We start from the raw sequence: 24,388 nt of genomic DNA on the forward strand, positions 1-24,388 counted from the left end.
CACCCTTTAGAGAGCCGTGAGGCACTGCCGGGGAACTCGGGTGGGGGGACAACCGCGCTGGGCGTGTAACAGCCACCATCCCTACTCCGTTTCACTCCATTTACAATGTAGGACAAACGTCCTGGTGATGTGCGGGGACAGGGTACCCAGCTGGTCCCCCAGGCTCACCCTGCGGCAAGGGCCCGGAGCAGCCCGGCTCAGGTGGGCGAGAGCTGGCTCGCCCTGTGGGGGGCCTGGTGGCATTTCAGTGGTTGGGGGCAGGGGAGAAGGTTATTTGGGTTTTCCCCAGTGTTTGGCCCAATGTGATCTTAGGGGACTTCCTTTGTGAACATCCTTCCTTGCTTTTTTTAAAAAAAAGTGCCTGGACTGCAGTTTTGCCTTTATGGCCTCTCTCAGGAGATCAGTTTTTATTTCAAAAGTAAAACCCAGCACAAAGGGCAAGGTGGCTGCAAACCTTGGAGGATGTGTAGCAAGAGCTGGCACGAAAGTGCTCCCGCAGCTCCCGGGCCATCGGGAGATGCCTCTGCACTCGGGCTCAAGAAGTGGCTTCCTTCCAATGTCATGACTGTGAATCTCTGTGCCTAGCACTCTGCCTGACACATGATGGTACCAAGAAAACGTGTGTGTGTGTGTGTGTGTGTGCATGCACACGCGTGGGCAGTTCACGTGTGCAGTGTTTGTTTATTTATTAAAACAACAAGAGCAGGAAATAATGCCTGCTGGCCCGCTAGCTTCCCCCCTCATCAGCAAGGCCCAGGAAGGCTTCTGTACGACACGAAGCATCCAACGCATTTTGATTAAATATGTCACCACTCAGGGGGGTGGGGGGTGGATTTTTTTAATGCAAATATGAAACAATCCTAAATGTGTTGTAAATATTTCAATCTGCTTCAAAAACAAACAGGGAAATCTTTGAAACTGCATTCAGAGCAGCGGAGAAAGAGAATCTTCCATCCAGCCGAGGCGAGCGTGTGTCCCAGTTAGCGGAGAGTTGGCGCCTGGGAGTCAGCTCTGGGGACCTTCCCCTCGGGCTGGTTGTCACGTGAGACTCTTTGGCTACAACCCAAGAGGGAACGGCCCAGCTGAGAAGATCACGTTGCTGTTTCTTGTCCCAAAGGCTGTTGTGAGGGTCTCTAGTAACGTCTCCCACGATTAAGTTCCCCTGGGTCTTTTTTTTTTTAAAGAGAGAGTGAGAGAGAGAGAGAGAGAGAGAGAGAGAGAGAGAGAGAGATTTTTTTTTCATATTTATTTTTTAGTTCTCGGCGGACACAACATCTTTGTTGGTGTGTGGTGTTGAGGATGGAACCCGGGCCACCCACATGCCAGGCAAGCGCGCTACCTACCGCTGGAGCCACGTCCCCAGCCCTCCCCTGGGTCTTTGGCATCTGCTCCCCGTCACGAGAGGGAAGCGGCTTGGGACGGCTGGTTCCTAGTGACCCTGAGAGCGCGGGTCCCTGCCCCTCTCTTCCACGTGTTCCCTGAAGGATGGTCACATGCCCGTCGGGGAATGCTGCCGTTCACCCTTTTCCCTTGAAGATTGAGGAAGACTCTGTTCCTGGCGCCCTCCCCCCTCGGGCAGCTCAGTTTCCTCAGGGGACACAGGCGGTGGTTCTGTGGCCCCTCAGCCAGCTCTTCAGTGTCCCGGGTGCAAGCTGGCTGAGCCCGGGAGGCACTAGTTCAAACTCTCCAGACACTGGGTCCTCTTGGTCTTGAGGATCAGCAGCCAGGTCCCTGGACACTTGCTGGAAGGTGACCCAGAGAAGCCAGAAGCCCGGGGCCGTGGCCTGTCCTGGGCTTCCCCACGTGCTCACGTTCCACGGAACACAGCCACGTGGACCCAGGAGCACGCGGGTGCCGGGCACTGGGCCGAGGGCCTCCCTCTGGGCCCACACGGGGTCCTTCCACAGCCGGTGACGCAGCTGGCCATCAACCCTCTCGGGCACAGGACTCTGATGCCCAGGAAGGCAGGTCACTTCTCCAAGGTCACACAGTAAGAAGTGGCCGAGGTAGCATTCACACCTTAATCCACGCTGCGACGGGGTCTGTGTGTCCTCTGTCACTTTTCCTTCACAACTCAGAGGAGATGCGGAACTCCTTGACGATGGGAGGATGGGAAATCATTTTGGTTTCAGTTCTTTGCCTCAGGTGGTCAGTTGTGGGTAAAGCCCCTGCAGGTGGCCCCGCCTGGCTTTCTGAGCCCCAGCCGCCTTCCCACCAGGCCCTTCCCGACCCCAGGCTCTGGTGGGCTCCTCGTCCCTTCTCATGTCACCACGGCAGGGACACTGCCCTTGCCACTCCTCACCTGGAGGTCACCCTGGCCCTCCCTCCTCTGGACTCTGTCCCCTCTGCCCTTCCAGAACCACAGGCCTGACCACGGCTGCCCGGGAAGCGTCACCAGAGGGAAGACTGGAGCCTGGGTGGAACTAGGTCCCCTCTAGGGACACGAAGAAGCCCTGACCCTCGAACCCCAGAGTGTGGTCTGATTTGGAAGTGGGGTCACTGCCGATGTCACAGTCAGGATGAGGTCACGCTGGTGACCAGAACAACTGATGTCCTCGTAGACGGGGAGACTGAGGGCACAGACGCAGGCTGTGGAGGGGGCGTCGAGGCCCGGGAGCTGGTGCTGTGGCCACGGGGCACTGGGAGGGACGGCCTGGACAGGCTCTTGCAGCTCTGGAAGGAAGCAGCCGCTGGCCTTGACCAAGCCTCCAGCCCCAGGACCCTGAATGCCCCTAGTGTGCAGCCTGGTCACTCAGCCCAGGAAACAGGCCCAGATGCCGACCACAGAGGAGGGAGCCAAGTCCAGCCGACGGCTCCCCCAGCCCTGCCCTGCCCTGGGGGACCCTCCCCAGCCCCTGACCCTGGGCAGGAGAGAAGCTGCGGGGACGGTGTTGCTGCCACGTCACCCTAGAGTTGGTGACGCCTGTGGGTGGCCAGAGTGTGGCTCTGAAAGGGTCTGGAGTCCAGCCTGGGCGCTCCTCCCACCTGTCCCTCCCTCCCGCGGCCCCTCCCCCGGCCCCTCCCTTCCCTGTCAGCCCCCCCCTCCCCCGCCAGGCCCTTATCCTGGGTCTGAGCCCAGGACACGCCCCTGGTCACCTCTGTGCTTCCTGCCGGCCCCGCGGTTCCCCTGTCTGACACTCGTTCTGGATCTGGGGGTTTGGATGAGGGGACAGCAGGGCGCAGCCCCCTGGGGACAGCATCCTGGGGCACCTGTGGGTGCTCCTGCAGAGAAACGTCGTCATTCACACGAAGGCGTCAGCGGAGGCTGCAAGGAGGGAGCCTCGCGGGGTTCAAGTCGGGTCGGGGTCCCTCACTGTGGCTTTTGGTGGCACGGGGCTGGGTGCCAGGGCCCTGGGGCAAAGCCCAGCGGAGGTGGCGCCTCTGCCCGTCCGTCTCCTTCCTGGTTAGGGGACCGCCCGGGGCAGACCCCCTCTCCCCGCCGTGTCCTCAGGTCACAGGGTGAGTTTGGGGCCAAGGGTCCCCAGGAAACCGTTAAGGACCGACCATTGGCTCAACGTGGGAAAAGCGCTTTGTCCTCGTGGGAGGAGCAGAGGCAGGAGCTGCACTCACGCCCACCTCCACGGTGCTAGGCCACCTTCCCGGAAGGCCAGGGCGGGTCTGGGGAGCACGGGGCGGGCAGGTGGCCCTGGGAGCTCGCCCTCCTGGGGTCCCTGGCCTCTGATCCTCGAGGGCGAGGCGGCCGAGGAGGGGTCTCTGCTGTCGCTCAGGGTCCTAGCGCCTCCAGCCCAAGGCTCCCGTCTCACCAAGAGGACGAGAGGAGGGGGCTCCGTCCTACCCACTGCCCCGAGTCCAGGCGGGAGGAGCCTGTCTCCCTGCAGGTGCGCGTGGCGCTTCAACAGTTCCACGTGACACCGCCTGGCCCGCCTGGCCCTGAACGCGCTCCCAGTGTCCCCTGGACCATCCGCTGGCCCTTCTTGGGCCGTGGCTCCTGTCCCGGGGAGGGACGTGGGCAGTGGGCAGTGGTGGAGGGAGCCCTGGGGGACTTGGGAGCTCGGCCTCACTGCCCTGTGTCCCCCGAACCCAGGCTGTCCCAAGCTCTTGGGACCTCCAGGACTCCCTCCAGACAGTGTCCCGAGGTCGGCTGGACCCTGGAAAGGCGAGTCGGCCTTCCTCCCTGGGGCACTGGGCCTCCACGGCGGACCTCACCCCTGTGCCTGGGGACCCCTGCCCGTGGCCACGTCCTCCACTCTTCCCAAGTCAGGGGGCTCAATGTTGGCAGCCACAGGGTCCTCAGAGACAGGGAGGGGACCCGGCCAGCTCTGATGACTGGTACTTACACACAGGGCAACACAGGCCTCCTGAGCTTCCCAGATTCCAGAACTCAACCCGTTAGGTCTGGAAAGATGGACTTACCTGTTCCCTGTTATAGGTGCCGTGATGTTGGCTCCTGGTGTCTCTCTGTGGATTCTTCATGGTCTAAGATGGTTGCATGAGCTCCAGCCATCTTGTCTATGTTCCATCTCTTCCCAGGAACCCTACCAGCCACAGTGATCATTACTGAATACATGCCTGACTGATATGGGGACTGGTTTTAAGCACATCTACAAATTCTGACACTCCTACAAAGGTGAGAGTCTGTGTCCCCTCTCCCTGGATCTTGGCCAGTCTTATGGCCAAGGAAATGTTACCAATGAAATGCAGGTGGAGAGACCTGCCACTTCCCCCGGTGCTCTTGTCCCTCAGGACAGCGCCACTGGGAAGCCTCCTGCCCCGCCCTGCCCCACGTGAAGGTCACAGGTGAAGAGAGGCGGCACTGCCGCACAGACCCTGGCTGGGAACGGAGGGCCCTGCGGTTGGGCGGCAGTCCCTCTGCGTGCTGCCTGGCTGTGGGACTGCTGTGCAGGGCTACAGGGAGGAGGCCAGGGCCGGGATCCTCAAGCCACCCGACCCTGCGTGTCCCTCTGCAGGCAGCATGACCCTCCATCTCCCCGTCTGCAGTGGGGGACGGTAGTCACAGAGTGCATGAACATGTCACTGCACGGGACATCTCAGGACCACGGCTCTCAGGTCTCCCCTTTCTTGGCTTCGTGCCACCACTTATCCCAGGAACCATAGAAGGTGAGTGCACAGGGCAGGGGCCACATGGCCATCCTCGCGACTGTCTGTCACCCCTTGGATGAGACTTGAATCCTTTGGATCAGATAAACTCAAAACCATGGTTTAGTGTGCAGCCACATATCTTCCTCTTCGGGACCATGTCGGGAGGGTGTGACCCAGCGGGGAGGGGGGGGTTATGGACCTTTCATCCATCATCAGAGCCCCCATCTACTTCCACCTCACTACCCCACCAGGCTTCGTGTGCTTACTTCATGGTCCAGGATGGTGGCTTGAGCTCCAGTCATCACATGTGAATTCTTTGTTAGGGACACTCAAAAAAAAAAAAAAAAAAAACAACTTTCCCACAGTCCTATTCAGTGATTCAGCTAACATCTCACTGGCCTGACCTTGTCTCACATGGTTATGCCAGTTGGGAAGTTTGATCCATTGGAAGGGTGGCATTATTTCCAGTTAAAACTGGCGTTCTCAGGGAGAGAGGGGAATGTTGATAAGAAACTAGGAGTCCCTTGGCCAGGCTCAGTCGGCCTCAGTCGGACTCCACCTTCCAACCATGCCACGGGGGTCCCACTGCCCGGCAGGTTAAACCATGGTTGACCTGTGGTTTGTGCAGCTTTGCTTAGTGGGCGGGGGCTGCTGCTGGACTGACTGGGAGCCCGAAGGCTGGCCCAGGAGAGGGGGCGGGACAACAGGAGGAGCCGCTCTGCCGTCCTCCGTGTCCCCCCTTCTGGCCACATGCCTGCGAGGGAGCAGCGTCAGGGCCCAGGAGGGGCTGGGCAGGCACCGAGGCTGGCAGTGCCCTGGGCAGGTGCAAAGGTTCAGCTGACCGCAGGAACCTGCAGGCCGGGAGCGGGGACAGTCCCCCGTGGCCTCCTGGGTCCTGAGAGCCCCTCTCACGGGGGCCTGCGAGCTGCGGGGCTCCAGGTGTGGGGCCTTGAGGGGGTTGGGTAGTGGGTCAGGAACAGGTGACCGTCACACGTTCCTGCTTCGGAGATCGGAGCGCCACCAGCCAGGTGTGGGCACGCTGCCGGGCTCCATGCCGAGTGGGCACACTCGGGACTCCTGGCGGCTCCCTGTGCACCTGCACCGTCCAGCTCCCCACCCAGGCTCCCCCGAGGCCCGTCTGAGCCCCCTGACCTTGAGTCCTGGCCTGGGCCTGAGCCCTTGGGGGTGGAGGATTTCCCTGTTCCCAATTCTCTTCCTCACACCATCAGCACCAACCCAGGGCCACGGCCAAGGCCACGGCCATGGCCACCCGGGGGCTGTCAGAGGCCCAGCAAGGTGGCCGAGGTCGGGAACAGAGCTCTGAGCCCTAAAGGTCCACACCGGGTCCAGCCCAAGCAATTATAGCGGCTTCTCCTTGGTTTAAAAAATAAAGCAAAGCCTCTCTCTGCTGGAGGTGGGGGGGGGGCTTGCATTTCCTCCATCCCCATTTCATCAGCTCCAGGTGCACGAAAGGCTGAGGAGGTGATGGAGAGCCCAGAGCCCCAGGGATGTGTTTGGGGAGGACCAACAACTTCCCGGGACTCAGCATCATCTAATCGCCAGGCTCCCTTCTCCTGAGGGCTGCAATGTGACAGTCACCGCACTGCATGCCAGGTCCCCGCTGCAGGAGGCTCCGGCTGCCCCCAGCGTGGTCATGCCGGATCACACACTCTGCAGAGGGCAGAACCGGCTCTAAAGGAGGGTCGGCAAGGCACGGGCGAGATCCAACCAGCCGCCGTCTGTATGGCCCAGGAGCTGCGAATAGATTTTACACCTTTAAATGATCGGGAAAAGTGAATCGACAGAAGAGCATTTCAAGATTCATGAAAAGTATATGAAATTCAAATTTCCACATCCATCAATGAAGTTTTATTGGAACACACCTTGCCCGTTCGCTAACAGGTCGCGGCTGCTTTCCGGTATTTGCATCAGCTAGTGTGGCCAGCAAGCCTGAGATCTCCTGGCCCTTTAAGGGGAAAAGACGGCTGAGGAGTCCGGCTCTGCTGTGAAGGTCCCCATCTTAACCCCTGGCACAGCGTCAACAAGAAAGCGCCAGGCGGGTGGGCGGGTGTCAGAGCCGACCCAGGGTCCTTGTGTGGTCTGAATGTGCAAGATCTGGGTGTGATGACGCAAGGCTGCCCCTCTGTCCCCTCTTGTGCAAGCCCTCGTTCCCCCTCCTGCTCTCTGCCATGAGTTGAAGCAGCGAGAGACCCCACCAGAAGCCAAGCAGAGGCTGCCTCTCGGACCTCTCCACCTCCAGGACTGTGAGCCCAAGTTTTCCTTATAAATCACCCAGTCTCGGGCATTCTGTTATAGCAACGGACAGTGACCTAAACACAGACCCTGCCAGACAAACCATGTCAATCACCAAGATCCTCTGAGGCTGGGTTGAAAATAAGCGTGTTCAGCACACCCTGCGTGGTTCCAAAGACCCTCTGAAAACCAAAGCAAGATGCTATGTTTCAAAGCATGTGACCAGGAAGACGTCCACACCAAGGCACGACATGATTCAGAGACATTTCTGTTGTTTCAAACCTGGCAAAGCAGACCTTTGTGGACCAGGTTCACTTTACCTCTATGGGTTATTTCTAGCCTGAACAAGTTAACTGATGATTATTTGTTTTAAAAAAAAAACAAAACCTGCTAAGGTCCCACAGGATGTGGTAAAGCAACAGACCCCAGGGAGGCTGTGATCCAATCAGAGGGACGTCAGAGGAGGCTGAGTACGTGAAGTTGAATCTGGGGATGTCGCCATGCTGAACCCCAGGAGAGGCCAGGGCTCAGCCAGTTTTGGGGTGGCTGGGTCGGGGTGGCTTTGCAATTGATGGGAGCCAGGGGGCGGCAAAGCCCGAGAGCTGTGGAATGGAGGCACGTTCTGGTTGTGAGGAGGGGGTCGGAGCTGCTGGCTGTGGCTCCAGGGTGGGGTCTGCTGCTCGGGAACCTCTCCAGGTGGGGGGAGCCGCTGTCCTGGCTCTCAGCAGGAAGCCAGTCTGGAAGCCAGAGCAGCCGGGCTCCCCCTCCCCGCTGCTGGCACCCTGGAGCCTGACGCTCAGCTGATCTTTTAAGAGTGAGACAAACAAAACTGTGTGTGGAATTGGATGTTTATTCCCACCATCTGCGTGGCGATCCCAGTTCAAGTTCTAATGGCATCCGCTCTCCATCGGTATTCGGGAACCACTGAAACGTCCACAGCCGTTTACTGATTATACACACACACCGGGAAAAAGCGGCGAGTGGCATGTGGCCCCGCACCTGCTGCCTCTGTGTGCATCAGTCAATTTCATGCCTAGGAAGCTCGGGGCTCCGTGGGGATGGCTGGGGAGCGGCCTGGTTGGGTAGATTGTGTTTCTATTCCCACTTATTATTTTTTTTCCTGGGGAACAGCATAAACCAAGCTGGCCCCAAAACACATTTATTGCAAATAGATGAGAATAAATAGAAAATAGACTCTGATCATAAATGCAATCCCCCCCCCAAAAAAAATGCTGAATTTCCCCATGTTAAAATGCCCATTTGCTTTTTATTAGTAGGTGAGTATGTTTACAGGCCTTCAAGAAGTTAGTGGAGGTCGGTCGATGTTCAAATGGCTCCCACCTGCCCCCTACTCCACCCCATCCCAGCCAGGAAGGTCTGAGTCCCTGGCAATGGGGACTCGCATGTCCGTCCATCCACTGGACATAGAGAGCAGGCTCTGGAAACAGAAGGCACAGAAGCAGAGGCATGGTCTGTCCTGAAGCTGTGAGAATATTCTGTGCCAACGCTTTGCCTTGCAAAGGGTTTCTCCACCTCCTTGGGCTGTTCCTGTCCCTGGCCTGGCCCGTGGGTGGTGCTGGCCTTTGAGAGCTGCCTCAACTCTGACCTTAAGCAGCTATGCACCGTTGTGGGAATCTGTCCTCACCTGGAAGGGTCACGGTGGGGATGGGAGCAGCCCCGGGCCTTCCCAGGCACCCCTGAGCTCACCTTTCCAGGTGAATGGCTCCAAGGTCAGCTTGACTTTGGATTTTCCCCTCATAGGTTTCTACCTATACCTCCTGCCATTTGGGCGCGAAGGACCCTTTTATTGTGGGTGACCAAGATTTGGGGAGGGAGGAGCGTGAAACCACTGTTTAGCTCTTGATCTGGTCACAGATGCCAAGACCCTCCTAAAAACTCCGTTGTGTCTCTAATGTGATTCCCAAGACACATCGGGCAGAATCTTCCCCGGGGCACCGCACTCTGCTCCTCTGGTCTCTCTGGGGACACCTCTCCACCTCCCGTTCCCAGGGACCACTGTCGTGAGCTGGTGCTCCCCCTACACAGCTGGTTAAGCCCGTGTAGCTCTATGCACCTTCCATCCGCTTTAGAATCGGGGTGACCTCTGGGTGGCGAGCACGGTGACCCCAACCTGCTGCTAGGCCTAGTCCTATTGGGGATTCTAACCTAAAACCTCACTTTAAGGAAGTGGGTGTTGAAACTGAACTAACGCTTAGACGTGGATACGAGTCCTTTTCTCATCAGAACCAGAGGAAGTTGGAGCCAGTCAAATTTCAATTCCTCAGCAGGCTGCAAGCTCCTGGGCAGCTGGTGTGGAGGGGGCAGCCCCCACCACCCAGGGTGATTAGCCCAGGGAAAGCTGTCAGAACTGACCTGTTTCCCAGGCTGCCGAGCATCGCCACCAGGACTTCTAGACCCTCTGATGTGGGAGAAGCCCAACCTATAAATGGCCCTACAGGTGGAATTTGAAACCAAACTCCCCTCTTCTGAGGGCCCTTGAACGGGCCTCTGCAGAAGCACTGTGACTGCCATCCCCGTCAGTGCCCCTTCTCAGCCTGAAGTAGCCAGAGCGGTCATGACCCGTTTCCCCTAATGGTACTTGGGGCACTCCTTCAGAGGGGAAAATGACAGGGCTCAGGCTGCATGGCCCATAATGCCAGCCCAGCAGCCTGGAACCTGCCAGCGTCTGCAATCTGTGGCCCTCAACCTCCTGGGAAGCCGGGAGCCAGGCCAGCTGCCAGGAGGGCAGAGGGCAGCAGACCTGAGTGGGCCTAGCCAGTCTCATCTGCCCCCTTCCAAGCCCTGATTAGCATAAGTTGGGACCAATAGCATCGACCCAGGTGCCATATAAACCTCTAGACTAGCATACTAAGAGGGCAGGACTGTCCGGTCCTCTTTCCCTCTGTGGAATTTCTGTTTTTATTGACACTTGAATAAATCCTCCTCTCCCGCTCACTCAGCCTCGTCCATGAATTTCAGTCTTTGAATTCGTGAGACAAGAACCTGGGAAGAAGAAATTGGTGGTGAGCGTCTGGGGTCTGCAGCACCTGGAGGGCACAGCCCTCAGGAAGACCTGCACCACATTCCTGGGCTGCAGAGCCTGAGACCCAACCCGAGCAGTAACGGAACCGAGCGGGGCACCGAGCAGGGCCAGGAGCTCTCAGAACCTCCTCTCTGCGCTTCCTCACCCACTGGCTCCAACGCTCTCTGTTCCTCAACTCTCACCCTTTCCCACTAGAATCTACCCAGAGGTGCCCCCATTTGGATTCCGACTCAAGTGTAAAAGGAAAGTAATGAATGAGCCCTGGCCTTGTATTTGAATGATCTAGGTCCCTAAGTCATTGCCAACACTTTTAGGTGGGCTAAGGATACCACAATTAAAAAAAAAAAAATCAAAGTCCTTTGCTTTGGAGGTACGTATTAAGATGTGACCCTCACTCAGAAATGATGCCTGAGATTTGCTTTGACATACTAGAGGGCCAGTGGGTGTGTGAAACAAAATGGGACTTGGTGAATGCCCAGCTCAGCGAGGGACAGGCGGTGGCCCCCCTGTGGGGGACGGGGCATAGGTTTGAAAGTTTCTATGATAAAATGGTTTTCTGTTAGTTTAGCCATTCTGTTACCCATTCTTGCAGTAGCAGTTGATAAACTCACCCAAACCAAGAAACCACTAACTGATAAGGGTAAATGGCAGTTTCTAGTTCCCACAGCATCTGTATTTTAACAGGAGAAAAAGTGAAGTGACAGAAATGACCCCCACCATGGCAGAGCCAAGAGGAGCAGGAGGTCATCTCCAGAAGGGCCACGTAGGCCACGCACTGTGAATAGAGTCCCCAGCTCAATTTTCTTTTTAAACCTGGATAACTTGGTCTTAATCAACATAGGTTAACACACACACCTACGCCTCACAAGGACTACTTCTGGTGCTATTTAGTAAAGAGCTTTTCCTTGGCCTTGCTTGCAGTTAACTACCATTTAGTCATAGTGACATCACACCGCTCACCACATACCTGACTCCTTGCTCAGTACATGTATAATTTCATTGATCTTTTTTTCACCCCTGTGAGGTCTTATTATCCTCATTTTACACGTAGTCAAAAGAAACGCGTGCCCAGTCTCTGAGTGGCGGAGCCAGGGTTGAAGTCTGGCCTCTCACTCTGTTGTCACTCTATGGCTTTGAAGGAAACTTCCTGAAGAGTGGTTATTGCATGATTGACATCTCTCACTGTCTGTGGACCACTTATCAAAGGTGTGCCAAGGCGTTAAGTCTGGATCCATGCTTCAAAATGGAAATTTGTATTTTAAATCAGGAAATAGCTTAAAAAGGCCAGACAGAAACTGTGTGGATCTGTGCCGGCCAGCACAGGAGACTCAGGAGGCTGCGGATTAGTGTTTGAACAGGGCCACGTGGTGCATGCCAGGGTTTGGCAGGTTCCTTTAAAGCAAGGGAGGAGGGAGCAAACCAGAGTAGAAAAGTAGCCAGGGGCCTTTGGTCTCAGGTATTGTGAATTGGATCCTCTGGAAACTAGAGGAAGAGCAAAGGAAGCAAAATGTTTATGGGGGACCAACACCTGTCAAAGAAAACGGAGCAGCTGGGCGGGCGGGCATTGGCCTGTCTGTGATGGGGCCTGACAAGAGTATCTGCCAGCCCAGCAGGGAGCCCCCCAGGTGAAGCTGCCTGCTGCAGGACACTGCCTTCTGACACCTGCCCCCTCACCTGACTCAGAAACTGGCCGAAAAGCATAACTTTGGCTCAGACAGGAGGGTGTCAGCGGAGTGGCTGGGAGCAAGGCTTCCCTGCAGGGAGACCTTTGTGTCTGCCACCTCAAGGAAAATTTTTGGTGAGAGATGGAAAATTACTGAATAGTTTCAATTACTCACGATGGGATTTCATACGTAGTTATATAAATATTTAATAATACCTACTGAATCATTCATAAAAGTATTTGAGAATGCGTCGACGTGTGGCCGGTGAAGTTTAGGTGCTTGGGATACATGCGTAGAAGACTCTGCTTTGATGGATCTTCTGGTCTAGCATGGGGGACACACCAGGTGACATAATGAATATGTAAATTGCATAGCATGTTGACCTCTGCTCCCCAGTGTGGTCCATGAGGCCCATAAATAGTACAGGTATCACCTAAGGATTTACTAAAAATGCTGGCCCTACCCCAGACCTACTGAATTCCAACCTGAATCTAAATTGGAACACTGAAACGGAGTCCTCATGGTCAATTAGGGTTATGGTTTGGATATGAGGTGTCCACCAGAAGCTCACCTGTGAGACCATGAGGTTTGGAGGAGAAATGATTGGGCTGGAGCCTTAACCTAATCAGTGAGTTATTCCCTGATGGGATGAACTGCGTGGTAACTGGAGGCAGGTGGGTGTGGCTGGGGGAGGTGGTTCATTGGGGGCGTGGCTCTGGGTATATATTTGTACCTGGTGAGTGGAGTCTCTGCTTCCTGGTCATCACGGAGCTTCCTCCCTCTGATACACTCTTCTGCCATGATGTTCAGTCTCACTTGAGCCTCAAGGAATGGAGTCTACTGTTTATGAATTGAGACCCCTGAAACCGTGAGGCCCCTGATTTTTTTCCTCCTCTGCAGTTGTTCTAGTTGGGTCATTAAGTCACAACAGTGAAAAAGCTGACTTTTGAAACAGTGTTGAGGTCGGGGAGACAGCTACAGTATTTAAAAGGGTAGTCTTTGAAAAGGAGGAAATTTAATAAGAACTGCAAAGGAAGTGAGTTAGCCAGGCGTGTGGGTTAAGAGGCCGAGGGAACAGCCAGGGCTGAGGCTCTCCAGGTGTCCTGGAGCTGAAAAGTGGCTGGAGCAGAGGGGCAGGGGTGAGTGTGGGAGAGAGGAGTCGGCAGGATGAGGGACTGGGTAGCACGGGTGGATGCAGCAGAGCCTTTGGGGACTTAGGAAGGACTCTGGCTTGTACTCGAGTGGTACAGGGAATTACCGGCAAGAGTTTGAGCAGGTAAGTGACAGGATGGACTTCAGGGGTCCCTCTGGCAGTTGCACTGAGAAAGAGACCGCACAAGGGCCAAGTTTGAGGCAGGGAGACCTTTTGTGGGGGGAGGAAGAAAGCGCTAAGCAACACAACCAAGGAACACTGGTGGTTCAGAGCTGGCTGGTTACAGGAAGGAGAAAGGGCTTGACCCTGGGTACAATTCCAAGGCAAATACGACAGGACTACTTGATTAGATGTAGAGTGGAGGATAATTCCCAGGTTTGGGGCCTAAGCAGTGGAAATATCAGGAGCATGAACAGCTGGCATCCAAGAGACGGTGATTAGGCAGTTGCGTACAAGTAGAGGGATCAGGAAAAAAGGTTTGTTCGAGATACAAATTTAGAGCCACGACCAGCTGTCCTACCTAAAGTTCTGGAAGAACAAGGCTAAAGATACCAAACAACTGTTATGCTTATAGGTCTACTGACTCCATCAAAATCCTTGCTGTCAGATAACACAATCCCCGCGGCACCACTGTGATACGAAACTTGTTCAAGGTTCAGATTTGAAGTTTCAGGTGCATAAAAGTGCATAATAATTGCACTTTAAAAGTGTATGTGTATGTTTTCATCCTCAAATTTAAATGCAAAACCAAAGGAAACTCATAAAAACAAAGTAGGAAAACCCTAAAAGTTACACAGATTTTTTAAAAAGGTCATCTGAAGTCAACTATCAATGTTTGAAATTTATTTCCACTGGAGTATGGACAACATTCATTGACAACTTCCCTTAAAAAAGTTCTCTGGAATAAAAAGATGATAAAGAAGACATTTTTACTTAGATCTAACACTGCTTAGCAGAGTATCACAACAGTCAACAATACTGTCTCCCACACTGAGTTAATCACTCCAAGTGTTATTTCACTCAACCCTCAGTCCTATAAGGCTGTGTCCACTTCACATATCATTGATAGGAATGAGATTCAAAGGGGTCACATGTGAGCTCGCATGGTAATTACCAGTACAGAGATGTGACTCCCAAAGACACCACCTCCATAATTCAAACAGCAAAAGAGGTTGTGGCTCAGCAGTAGAGTGCTCACCTAACGTGCAAGGCGCTGGGTTCGATCCTCAGCATCACGTAAAAATAAATAAAGGTACTGTATTCAACTAAACTAAAAAAATATATATTTAAAAAAAGATATCTGAAGTTACACTGATTAGTTTATTTTATGTTAAAATAAAAATGTTTCTTTTAGAAAAGGTTAGATACTATTAAGTGTCCAACTTTATATAGTCAATCAGCCCTTTGCAAAATGTCATCTCCTTCCTTTTAAAAAATAATTCAAGCTGGGTGTGACAAATGCCAGTAATCTTGGCAACTCAGGAGGCTGAGGCAGAAGGATCACAAGTTCAAGGCCAGCCTCAGCAACTTAGCGAGGCCCTAAGCAAATTAGCCAGACCCTGTCTCTGATAAAAATTAAAAATGGGTACATGGTTCAGTGAATAAGTGCCCCTGGGTTCAAACCCTACTACCAATCATCAAAATAATTCAGATCCCAGCCGTATATCAGTATAGGTCTAACTTTTCTTGCTGTTTTTTGGGCAAGTTGATACTGATGACAAAATCAAACAACAGGCAAGTAATTTTGTGTCAGTTATTTGTACTTTTATGTTTTATCTGTAATAATGACTAGGTAGAATGATATGAGGTACTATTAGTGTTTATTAAAAATTAATTTCATGTAATAAATTATATAATTCAATTTTATATTTAAACAGTCTACACCAAAAATATCCCAGGAAACATTTTTTTCCCTTTGATAAGACAGGCTGATGTTAGCAGGCTGACATCAGCTTCACATTCTCATGGCTCAAACTGCTCCCAGTTGTACAGTTGAACAGCACCTTTCCTCACACTGCTCCAGAAGCCCATGTTGACAGCACCTGACACGACAGAAGAACATTTCCAGGTTCTGCTGAAGGCCTCAGTTTGAAATGTAGAATATTAGGTGGAAAGTGACAAAGGCCTTCGTTAGCCCTCGACTCACCATCTTAAGCTGTACATAATGGACAGAATGAAAGTAAAAAGCAAGGCACAAAAGGACAAAGTAGGTAAGTCAGACCTGGACTAGACCAGATCACCAGAGTCACAAAGCAACCTGACAAAGGGAAGACTGCTGCAGGGACTCTTAAAAAAACAAAACAAACCTGTAACAACATATTCAATCAATTCTTATCTTCAGACTTTTCAGAGGTCTGAAATGATTTCTAATGTATTCAAAACTGGATTTTTCTAAAATTGCAAAAATAACCTTAGGCTCATGAATGTAAAACATAACAAAACCACGTGAGGGCTTGGCAGAAATTAGAACAAGTTAGTGGGAAAAGTAAACCCAAGTTTTATGTGCAGCAAAATGTGTGTGTATTCCAAAAACTTCTCTTGAGTATAAGAGATTCGTGGATTATTTTTTTATTGCTGTTGCTATTGTTTTCAATTGTTGATTATGAAGGGACATAGAATTTAACTCTCAGAATGAGCTAATTCATTATTAAAGCAATATCACCAGTAAAACAACAGTGGCAACAAAAACACCTTTGTTTAATTTAAATTTCACTAAAATCTATGGAAACCACAGGTGTAGTCTAAAAATAAAAGCACATCTAAGCTCAAGTCTCAATGACAGTTCTTATTATGAGTAGTTAAAGAGAACCACTGCAGAATTATGTGAATTAGAATTTAATTTATATTTACCATTCTGTTCATCAAGTGCCTATTGGCTAAACAGAATTGCATTCAATAATTCATATTCTGCAATTTAATTCAACTAACACAAAAAGCAAAACAGTAAGATTTGTAGTTGAACATGGGGTTCCTGAAGCTGGAATCAAATATCATCCCCTTATAGAAAGACTCATCTGCAAAGGATCAAGAGCCAAAGTAAAAGCATGATTTAAAGCCCCTCTCCCTGCTCTATAAGTGACCAAAAACAAGAGTTCATGTTATTCCATTTTCTTTTCTGGGCAGACTCCTCCAATACAGCCCAGTGACTTTAAAACCCCAACTCCCAAATTTTAACCTGATGGCCTTGTTAAGAAGGGACCACAAAGACAGGAGATAGAAAATTCTTCCCTACTGCCCCTGACACAGTTCAAGGATAACAGATTATGAGGCTAGCAATTTATAGAAAGTTATGTATACACTTTTTAAGACTTTTATGTAGAAATGGGAGAGGGAGGAAGATGACCCTGGGGTGGGGGCAAAGGAAGCCTGAAGAGATAGAAGCAACATCATCCCTTCAAACACTTGGTGAGTTCTGTGACCTCAGGGTCCATGTGAAGTCAGCTGGAGCAGACCTGGAATTTCAAAAACACTTGACAAGGGAGAGGTCGGTTACAGTAAAAACTACAGTTGGTTTTGTGCATCAGGAACAAAATGTTTTAGCGTATCTATCACTCACACATGGGTTCATGTAATTTATCTTCAATTAGTTATTATCTATTCAGCAGCTGAAGCCCAAGAACTGCTGATGCACTGCAGATGAAGAGATGTGCTCGTCCCTTGACTCTGGCCTTTCTTAATCTAAATGATGGCCACATGGTATAGATTACTTGCTCTACAAAGCAGTTTTGGCTCACACGCAGGGCACGCCGCACTGCCAGCACTTACATCTGCAGCATCGCTCTGGTCCCTTCTCGGACTCCAGGGATTGGTTTGTGCCTGGTTCATCTTTGTTGGTTCTACAATTAGTCCCAAATTCACACAGAAAACATTATGTAACTTTGCAACCCAGTATTTACTCCTTTGGAATGAGTTCTTGTAATTGAAATGCATGAAACCCCCAAATATAATAGATTTTAAAATAACCTTTATAATATTTATATGAATTAAGTATTTCATCTAAACCCAGTTTTGACTTTTAAGGCTATCAAGCCAGTGTCTGAAGCATTCTGACTTAGACATTAAAGGGAGTGGTCTCTGCCCAAGTTCGTGTTTAAAAGGATCTAAGATAATGCACACATCACCAACATACCAGGAAACTTTCTCGAACAGTTGACATCACCAAATCAGGAAAACTACAACCTGTGAGTCAACACAGTGTCTCCCACTGTAGTTTGAATGTATGCTGAAGGGGATGTTAATAAGTAGTATCTTACTTTAAAAACAGGTTTCTCTTTGGATTAGGACATAATCAAACTGAATTAATCTCTACTAAAGGAGTTTTCTAGAGCTTTCAATATGCCATGAGCAGGTCTGCAAAAGTGTTTCCCAAATTATTTGTCTACAGGACCTTCCTCCCTCCATGTCCCCCCACGCCCCCCACCCCTAGCATCTCTCAATTGAAAAAATGCTTTACAGAGCAGGTTTTGGGAAACATGGCCTTGGCAAGGTAATGTATTCAGAGGCTTCACCAACTCCTTAGGCTATGAGATGTTAGTCAATTTCTTAAAATTAATAAAAATCATTGTTAGTCAATAAACCTGAAATTTTAGACTCAGAATATGAGCATATGGGCACAGAAAAGAGTAATACATCCATTTATCATACAACATAATTTTTACCTCCCTAGCAAAAATATGTTACAAAATAACCTTGGTTAGCCAATCTTGATGGTGGCTGAGCACACACCTGAGCAAACTAATCAATATACAAATTTGTTTAAAGCAAAAACAGCAAGTGAAATAGTTTTCACTTGCCCAAATGGAAAAATGTGCAAGTTCCATAAAGAACAATTTATAATGACATGTTTAGAACTCGTTACCCTAGTTATACTCTATGCAGTATAGTTGATAAAATTTCTAGACCTAGCTTCTTGGAGGACAGTCATGTGTTGCTTAATGATGGAGATGTGGTCTGAGATCATTAGTGGAGCTGTTAAGTGAACATGAAAGTAATAGTTACACAAACCAAAATGGTTGTGGGCTTGGTGGAATACTCTTGTAATCCCAGTGACTCAGGAGGCTGAGGCAGGAGGATCACAAGTTCAAGGCCATCTCCAACAATTTAGTGAATCTGTTTCAAAATTAAAAATGAAAAGGGCTGGGGATGTAGCTCAGTGCAAAAGTGCCTCTGGGCTCAATCCTCAGTACCACCAAAAAAAAACCCCAAATGGATATGATGTCACTAAGTAATATAATCTTATGGAACTACTATCTAAGATGTAGTCCCTTGCTGTCGTCATGCAGCACATGACGGTAACTACTGCATAACTAAGGTTGTTATGGAAAACTATACATTTGAGGATTTCATGGATTTCAGAGTATTGTGTGTCAACTTCAGCATCACTGACATCTTAGACTGGTTAATTCTGTTCCAGGAATTGATGCATTACAGGATGCTGAGCAGCACCCATGGCCTCTCCCACCAAATGTCAATAATATCCCACCAGCTGCAACAACCAAAAATGTCCCTAAACATTGCTTAGATATAAGCAAATCATCCCTAGTTGAGAATCGCTGCTCTGGCATCTAAATGGAAGTTTACGTCTTGCCTCTGCTCCTTTGATAAGGTCTCTTACAGGCACGCTGTGACACCTGAGGGAAGGTTCAATAACAGCAGCATTAGAGATTCTGTATGATCAGAAATGTAAGTGATTTGTGAATACTAGGAAGAAGCACTCTACGTTTCAAAGAGAATTAGAGGTGATTTTACAGTGATTATATTTCTATTTCTATGAATTATCTGAACCATGATGCTTCATTGACAAATATTCTAACAATTATAAAAATGCTAATTGCATATTTTAACCCGTCAAGAATCAAAAAGATTGAGGCAGTCTAAAAATAAAAAACAGCAACCATCAAGAGCTAACTCAGACCACAGTCTAGTCCTCAACTGAATATTCTCTATAAAATTCTCAATTCAAAAATTTCGGTTCTTTTCTTTAAACTGCCTTTATGTACTGTAGCCATACCATTTCTTTCAGATTATCAAAAAGAAACATTTCACACATCATGAAGAAGTATCCTGATACGTATCAAGAAGTACATTATCTAGTTTTAAAGCCATTTCTTCAATATGCACATCTTTAGTTTTGTCATAATTGTCAACTACAGATACATCGATGTCCTTCTTTCCTTCTTTCCTTAGTGTCTTTAAACATCTGTCAAGTCTTTTTATGAACAAGTCCACATCCTGTATCTTCATCCCGATGGCTGCTGCAGCATTGAGGTAAGCACAAGGGTAATTATCTGTATGGGACATAAAGCCACTGAATGTGTAGCCACTCACAGTTTGCACAGACCCAAGAGGCACAACCCTGAAAGGGAGAAGATTTATCAATTTAATGTCTGGTGATGTTAACAGAATGTCACCCATAAACAAGATATTTGTCTTACTAAGCCACTCATCTATCATGGCCTATGCAAATGGATTGTCAGCCTTAAAATGAAATTATATAATACACTGCTATTTTACATTAAAAAGTCCTACCTGATGATTACCATTTATTTATAATCTATAAAAGAACAAAAAACTCTAGGAATCTCAAACATTTTTACATCTTCAAAGTAGAAAAAGAAAGCAAATTGTTTTTGTGCCAAATCTGGAATCTGAATTCATACATAGATACTTTAAGTCCAACCACTTTAACTGTAGTGTGTCCCCTCAAAAAAATCAACAAACTAAAATTCCAACTATCTGATCAGTGCTATGTAATACAGAGCTTTGCAGCAAGGAGCCAGAAGAAATGATGTAACCACTTACAATGGGGTGCAGATCAGCAAACTGCAATACTGAGCTCTGGCCCATGCATTTGCTAAGCTTGACATCACAGGCATACGAAGATAAAAGCAGATTTCTAATCTTTTACTTTTTTTTTTTTTAAGAAGTCAATTAATTAAGATCAACCTAAATATAAAGACAAATACCAGCAATACTGAAAGTCAGGTCAAAAAAACATATTTTGGAAAAAGCATTTGTCAAAACTGTATTGCATACAGATAAGAGTTTATCAAAGTATAAGCTAAATTAATCTAAGATTTTCTTCTTTCAAAAAAGCTGTCCTTTGATGTGAAATTTCTACCCTCTGGTAGTCAGAGTGAAATTCTTTAACAGAAATATGTGAAGAAAAGCATTTAGAGCAAGATACTTATTTTCAAGACATTTTTCTCTGACTTTAACAAATTTATCATGCTAAATGAGATTCATTTTCATGCTAAGTATATATTAGAGAAAAAAGTACATGTTTCCAAGGCAGTACTTAGGCAAGAATTCCATAACCCTTTTAGTTTAGGAAACAGCCATTTCTTTAGCAAAATTTCACTTGAACTTAGTAATGACTTATTTCTAATATCATATGTGATATCAATGAAAAATCATCTAACAAAGAAAATAGGCAAAAAACTGCAGAGAGAAGAATGAAACTGTTTCTATACACTATTAAACAAGATTCATATCTTTCTGGGACTATTTCAAGCCTAGAAAGTCTTCAGGTGCAACTACTATTCTTACAGATTCTCTATCTCATCATTCTTTGAGTACACAATGAATTCTCAGGCATAGTTTAGCATATATTTGGCCGGGGGCAGCGGGGGGGGGGGCTACTGTAAGAAAAGTATTTTATTAGACTTAACTTGGAAAAGCTATTAAATATCCTAAATATCTTTTTAAAAATTCCTCTTACCTGGCTCCAGAAACCTGTCTGGTAAAAAGCATTGAGCCAAGCTGAGTGACAGCTCTATCCTGGTGTTCATCTAGTGTCTTAAGTGTCACAGCTGAAAAAGAAAAAAAATATCCCTGTAAGCTCTGGTTTACTAGCACCCAAAAAAACCCCAAAAAACAAAAAAACAAATTACTTCTTATTCAGTGTCTGTCAAGTGGCACATCACTTTAAAATGCACTTAATAAGGGATTTGTTTTAATATCAGACAAACATAGTTTTATGTGAATTAATATGGTCACAAACCAGGAACAGAATTTCCACATTGCCTTCCCCAAAAGTGAGTTTTTCCAACTCAATAGATGATGCAATGACAAGATTAGTAATGGTTGTTTATTCAAACTCATCCAAGTTTTAATAACTTATAAAATGAGAATATGGGAGATTATTTAGTACATATTTAAGACTGTAAGATCAACTTCTTATGGAAATGATCCTTCTGATAGTATGGGGGGAAACTGTGGACATGCCTGAAGGCTGACTTACTAGATACTTTACAAACATAACCTCGGCCAATTTTAACAATTTTTCATGTGAGGGATAATTATCTCTATTTTAGAGATAGGGGGAAAAACTGATGAGAGGCTAGTACACAGCAGAATTGATATTCTGATATCCCAAACCAGCTTCTCTGCCTACCAGCAAGAGATTGGGATAATATTACGTTGGTGCCCACAAAGGTTTTCCACAGAAGCCTATTCTTAAAAAGGCTGCAGTTGCAAATGATTCACTTTCCATACTACTATGCTATATAAATATACATATATATTCACCAATTAAAGGGGTAATTATGAAGTTAGTTAAATGCATAATTCTATATTACCATTTTTTCTTTATACAGATTAAGCTGGGCATGGCGACACAGCCTGTAATCCTAGCAGCTCGGGGGGCTGAGGTCTGAGGAGGATTGCGAGTTTAAAGTCAGCCTCAGCAACTTAGCAAGACCCCAAGCAACTCAGTGAGACCCTGTCTCTAAATAAAGAAGATCTAGGGATGTGACTTAGTGGTAAAGTGCCTCTGGGTTCAATCTGTGGTACAAAAAATAGATAGATGGATAGATAGATACAAACACACACACACGCGCTACGTAAGCTAAATACAGATTTCTCTTAAGTAATAACATTTTAAAAATAATAAGAAAAAATTTAATTTCTGATATGTTGATATTGCTAAGTGGAGAGAGTTTTACTTATTTATTTAAGTCTGTAGTACTGGGGATCAAACTCAAGGATTCTGTTATACTAGACAAGTGCTTCACCACTGAGTTTCACCCCCAATCCTGGAGAAAGTGTTAATTATTTAGAGTTGTAAATAATTAACTAGTTGTAAATAATATCACTAGTAACCAAGGTATTTTGGTTAGAAGCAAGACTTAAATTATTACTTTATGTATATTCACTATAAGTATCATAGTGATAAAAAGGATTCACTGATCCTGATTCAGTGGTTAGATTTTATTTTTGAAATAATTAAAGCATTTCTAAAGGTTAAATTTTTTAAATTTATGAATTAATACTGCAATAAATTCAAAATAGCATATAGACAAAAAGAGTTCTTTTGCTGTAAAGACCGATTTCTTCCTAAGAAAGGATAAGAAGTAGATATTTTCTTTTTTTAAGGAAAAAATTACCTAATGAAATGGGATTGTGAGGTGTCTGCAATAATCTTTCACTGTAGGCTTCTGACAACTTCTTTAGTTGACTGGACAAATATGAAAACATTTCCTGCAATAAAAAAAGTCACATTTAAAACAAATCGAATAAATATTGCAACTCATTAGTTGTATTAATACGAAATCTGAGTGTATGAAGTGTGTGCTATAAATTACTTCATTATGTGCCCTCCTTTGCCACATATAATGAGATTCAAAGCTGCCATAACCATCAGAAACCATAGGATTTAGGTAAAGGCAAAAACAAACAAAACAAAACAAAAAATCCCAGCCCCGTTCCTGTCCTGGGGCTATGACCTGCCCATACCAAATCCATCTCTTCAGAACCTCCAGAGGTACCCACTCTAGTCTAGTACCCAATCAACTCCACCCCTTGACATGGCAGAAGAGTCCATGTGGTTTCTCTGCTTACTCCTCTGCCCCCCACCTCCCACAATCTTCTCTATACACAGCCAGAGTGGCTTTCAAATGCATAAACTAGTTCCCACCACTCCTCTCATGACTTTCTCCTGTAATCATAAAAACACCACTCTCAACTCCAAGGCCCCACATGATGTAACCCAGCAACATACCCAACCCAGTGACTGTCATCCCCCACTCCACTGTCCACCATCCTCCTTTGCAACCCTTTCCTGTCTGACCTTTATTATTTGCTCTCCCCACATTTCCCAGATAACTCCTTAAGTGGCCCAAAACCTTTTGTCACATCCTAAGGAGACCTTCCTATGTCACTTCTTTATTAAAATAGCTCGACTTTCCCCACCCTCAATTCCCAACCTCTCTCTAATACTAGAGCTTTTTCCACTATTTCCCCAATACCAAGAGAAATATGCCAGGCTGTAGTATGCAAGTTAAGAGGTAAGTGAAGTGAGGTTACCATGGTGGTGTTGGTGGTGGGTTGTTTTTTTGTTTGTTGTTTTTGTGGTGCTAGGGATTGAACCCAAGGCCTCAGACACACTAGGCAAGTGTTCTAGCACTGAACTATATCCCCAGCCTTAAAAGTATTTCCTTTAAATCACATAAAGTTAAAAATTGTCCTACTCCAAAGTAAACTGATATCCTATAGCTGAAAATATAATAAAAATGTTTGTCTTGTTAGTGTAAAATGTCCCAAATAAAGTGGGACAAACAAATACTTAAAAATAAATTTTAAGTTGGCAATTATTTGAACCAAAATTTTACTCTGCTTTCTTCATATGGCCTTGGGACGGGTGTTCAAATGAAAACCTGCCCAAGTACATCTGCAGGTGAATCAACCTATTTGCACTGGTCCTACATCTACAGTTAAATATAAACTTGAAAGATATACCAAACAGCCAAAGCCAACAGAGTACCCAAGTGGAGACAGCAGGAAATCACACCTCTGCAACCTCAAAGGCCATAGAACTTCTTCTGTCTGAACTCTTATCTAAGAGTTAGATACTCTGGCTGGGCCCCAAAAGGTCTTTTTCATGTCTAAAGCACCTGGATGACTAACTCCATCTTTTATTAGGTAAAAATTAAAAGAATAGGAAAATTCCTTTCAATTATTAGTAAGTCTATTTATGACCACAAACATTTTACCCTTGTCAAGAGTGTGCATTTTATATTCTCACCTAAAATATATAAGACAAAAATCATTCTTAAATTTTAGGATACTTTATAAAGATTAATTCTAAAACAGGTTAACATCTACAACTGCCACACTTAATGAAGCTATCAGTAATTATTACTATTACATGTGATAAGACTTTCTCTTTTGCCATTAAGTATAGAGAAATATTTAAGGAGGCAAATATTATTTTCA

The 24,388-nt window shown here is 47.4% G+C and overlaps 1 protein-coding gene across 4 annotated transcripts in view; it reads right to left on the minus strand.

Moving 5' to 3' along the window:
* Positions 1-14,977: 14,977 nt before the first annotated feature.
* Positions 14,978-24,388, minus strand: part of Sepsecs (Sep (O-phosphoserine) tRNA:Sec (selenocysteine) tRNA synthase) — a 37,965-nt gene continuing 28,554 nt past the window's right edge. For 2 of the 4 annotated variants that reach the window (XM_078021149.1, XM_078021150.1), the window contains exons 9-11: positions 22,561-22,654; positions 20,895-20,985; positions 14,978-19,529 (exon numbers count right to left, since the gene is read on the minus strand). In XM_078021149.1, the coding sequence (XP_077877275.1) occupies positions 19,223-19,529; positions 20,895-20,985; positions 22,561-22,654 (492 nt within the window). In that variant the 3' untranslated portion in view covers positions 14,978-19,222. Of the gene's footprint in view, positions 19,530-20,023; positions 20,120-20,894; positions 20,986-22,560; positions 22,655-24,388 lie in introns of those variants that run through there. The other 2 variants (XM_078021151.1, XM_078021152.1) reach the window with 2 other exon arrangements.

Source organism: Ictidomys tridecemlineatus, chromosome 9 (assembly GCF_052094955.1).
Source record: "Ictidomys tridecemlineatus isolate mIctTri1 chromosome 9, mIctTri1.hap1, whole genome shotgun sequence".
NCBI lineage: Eukaryota > Metazoa > Chordata > Mammalia > Rodentia > Sciuridae > Ictidomys > Ictidomys tridecemlineatus.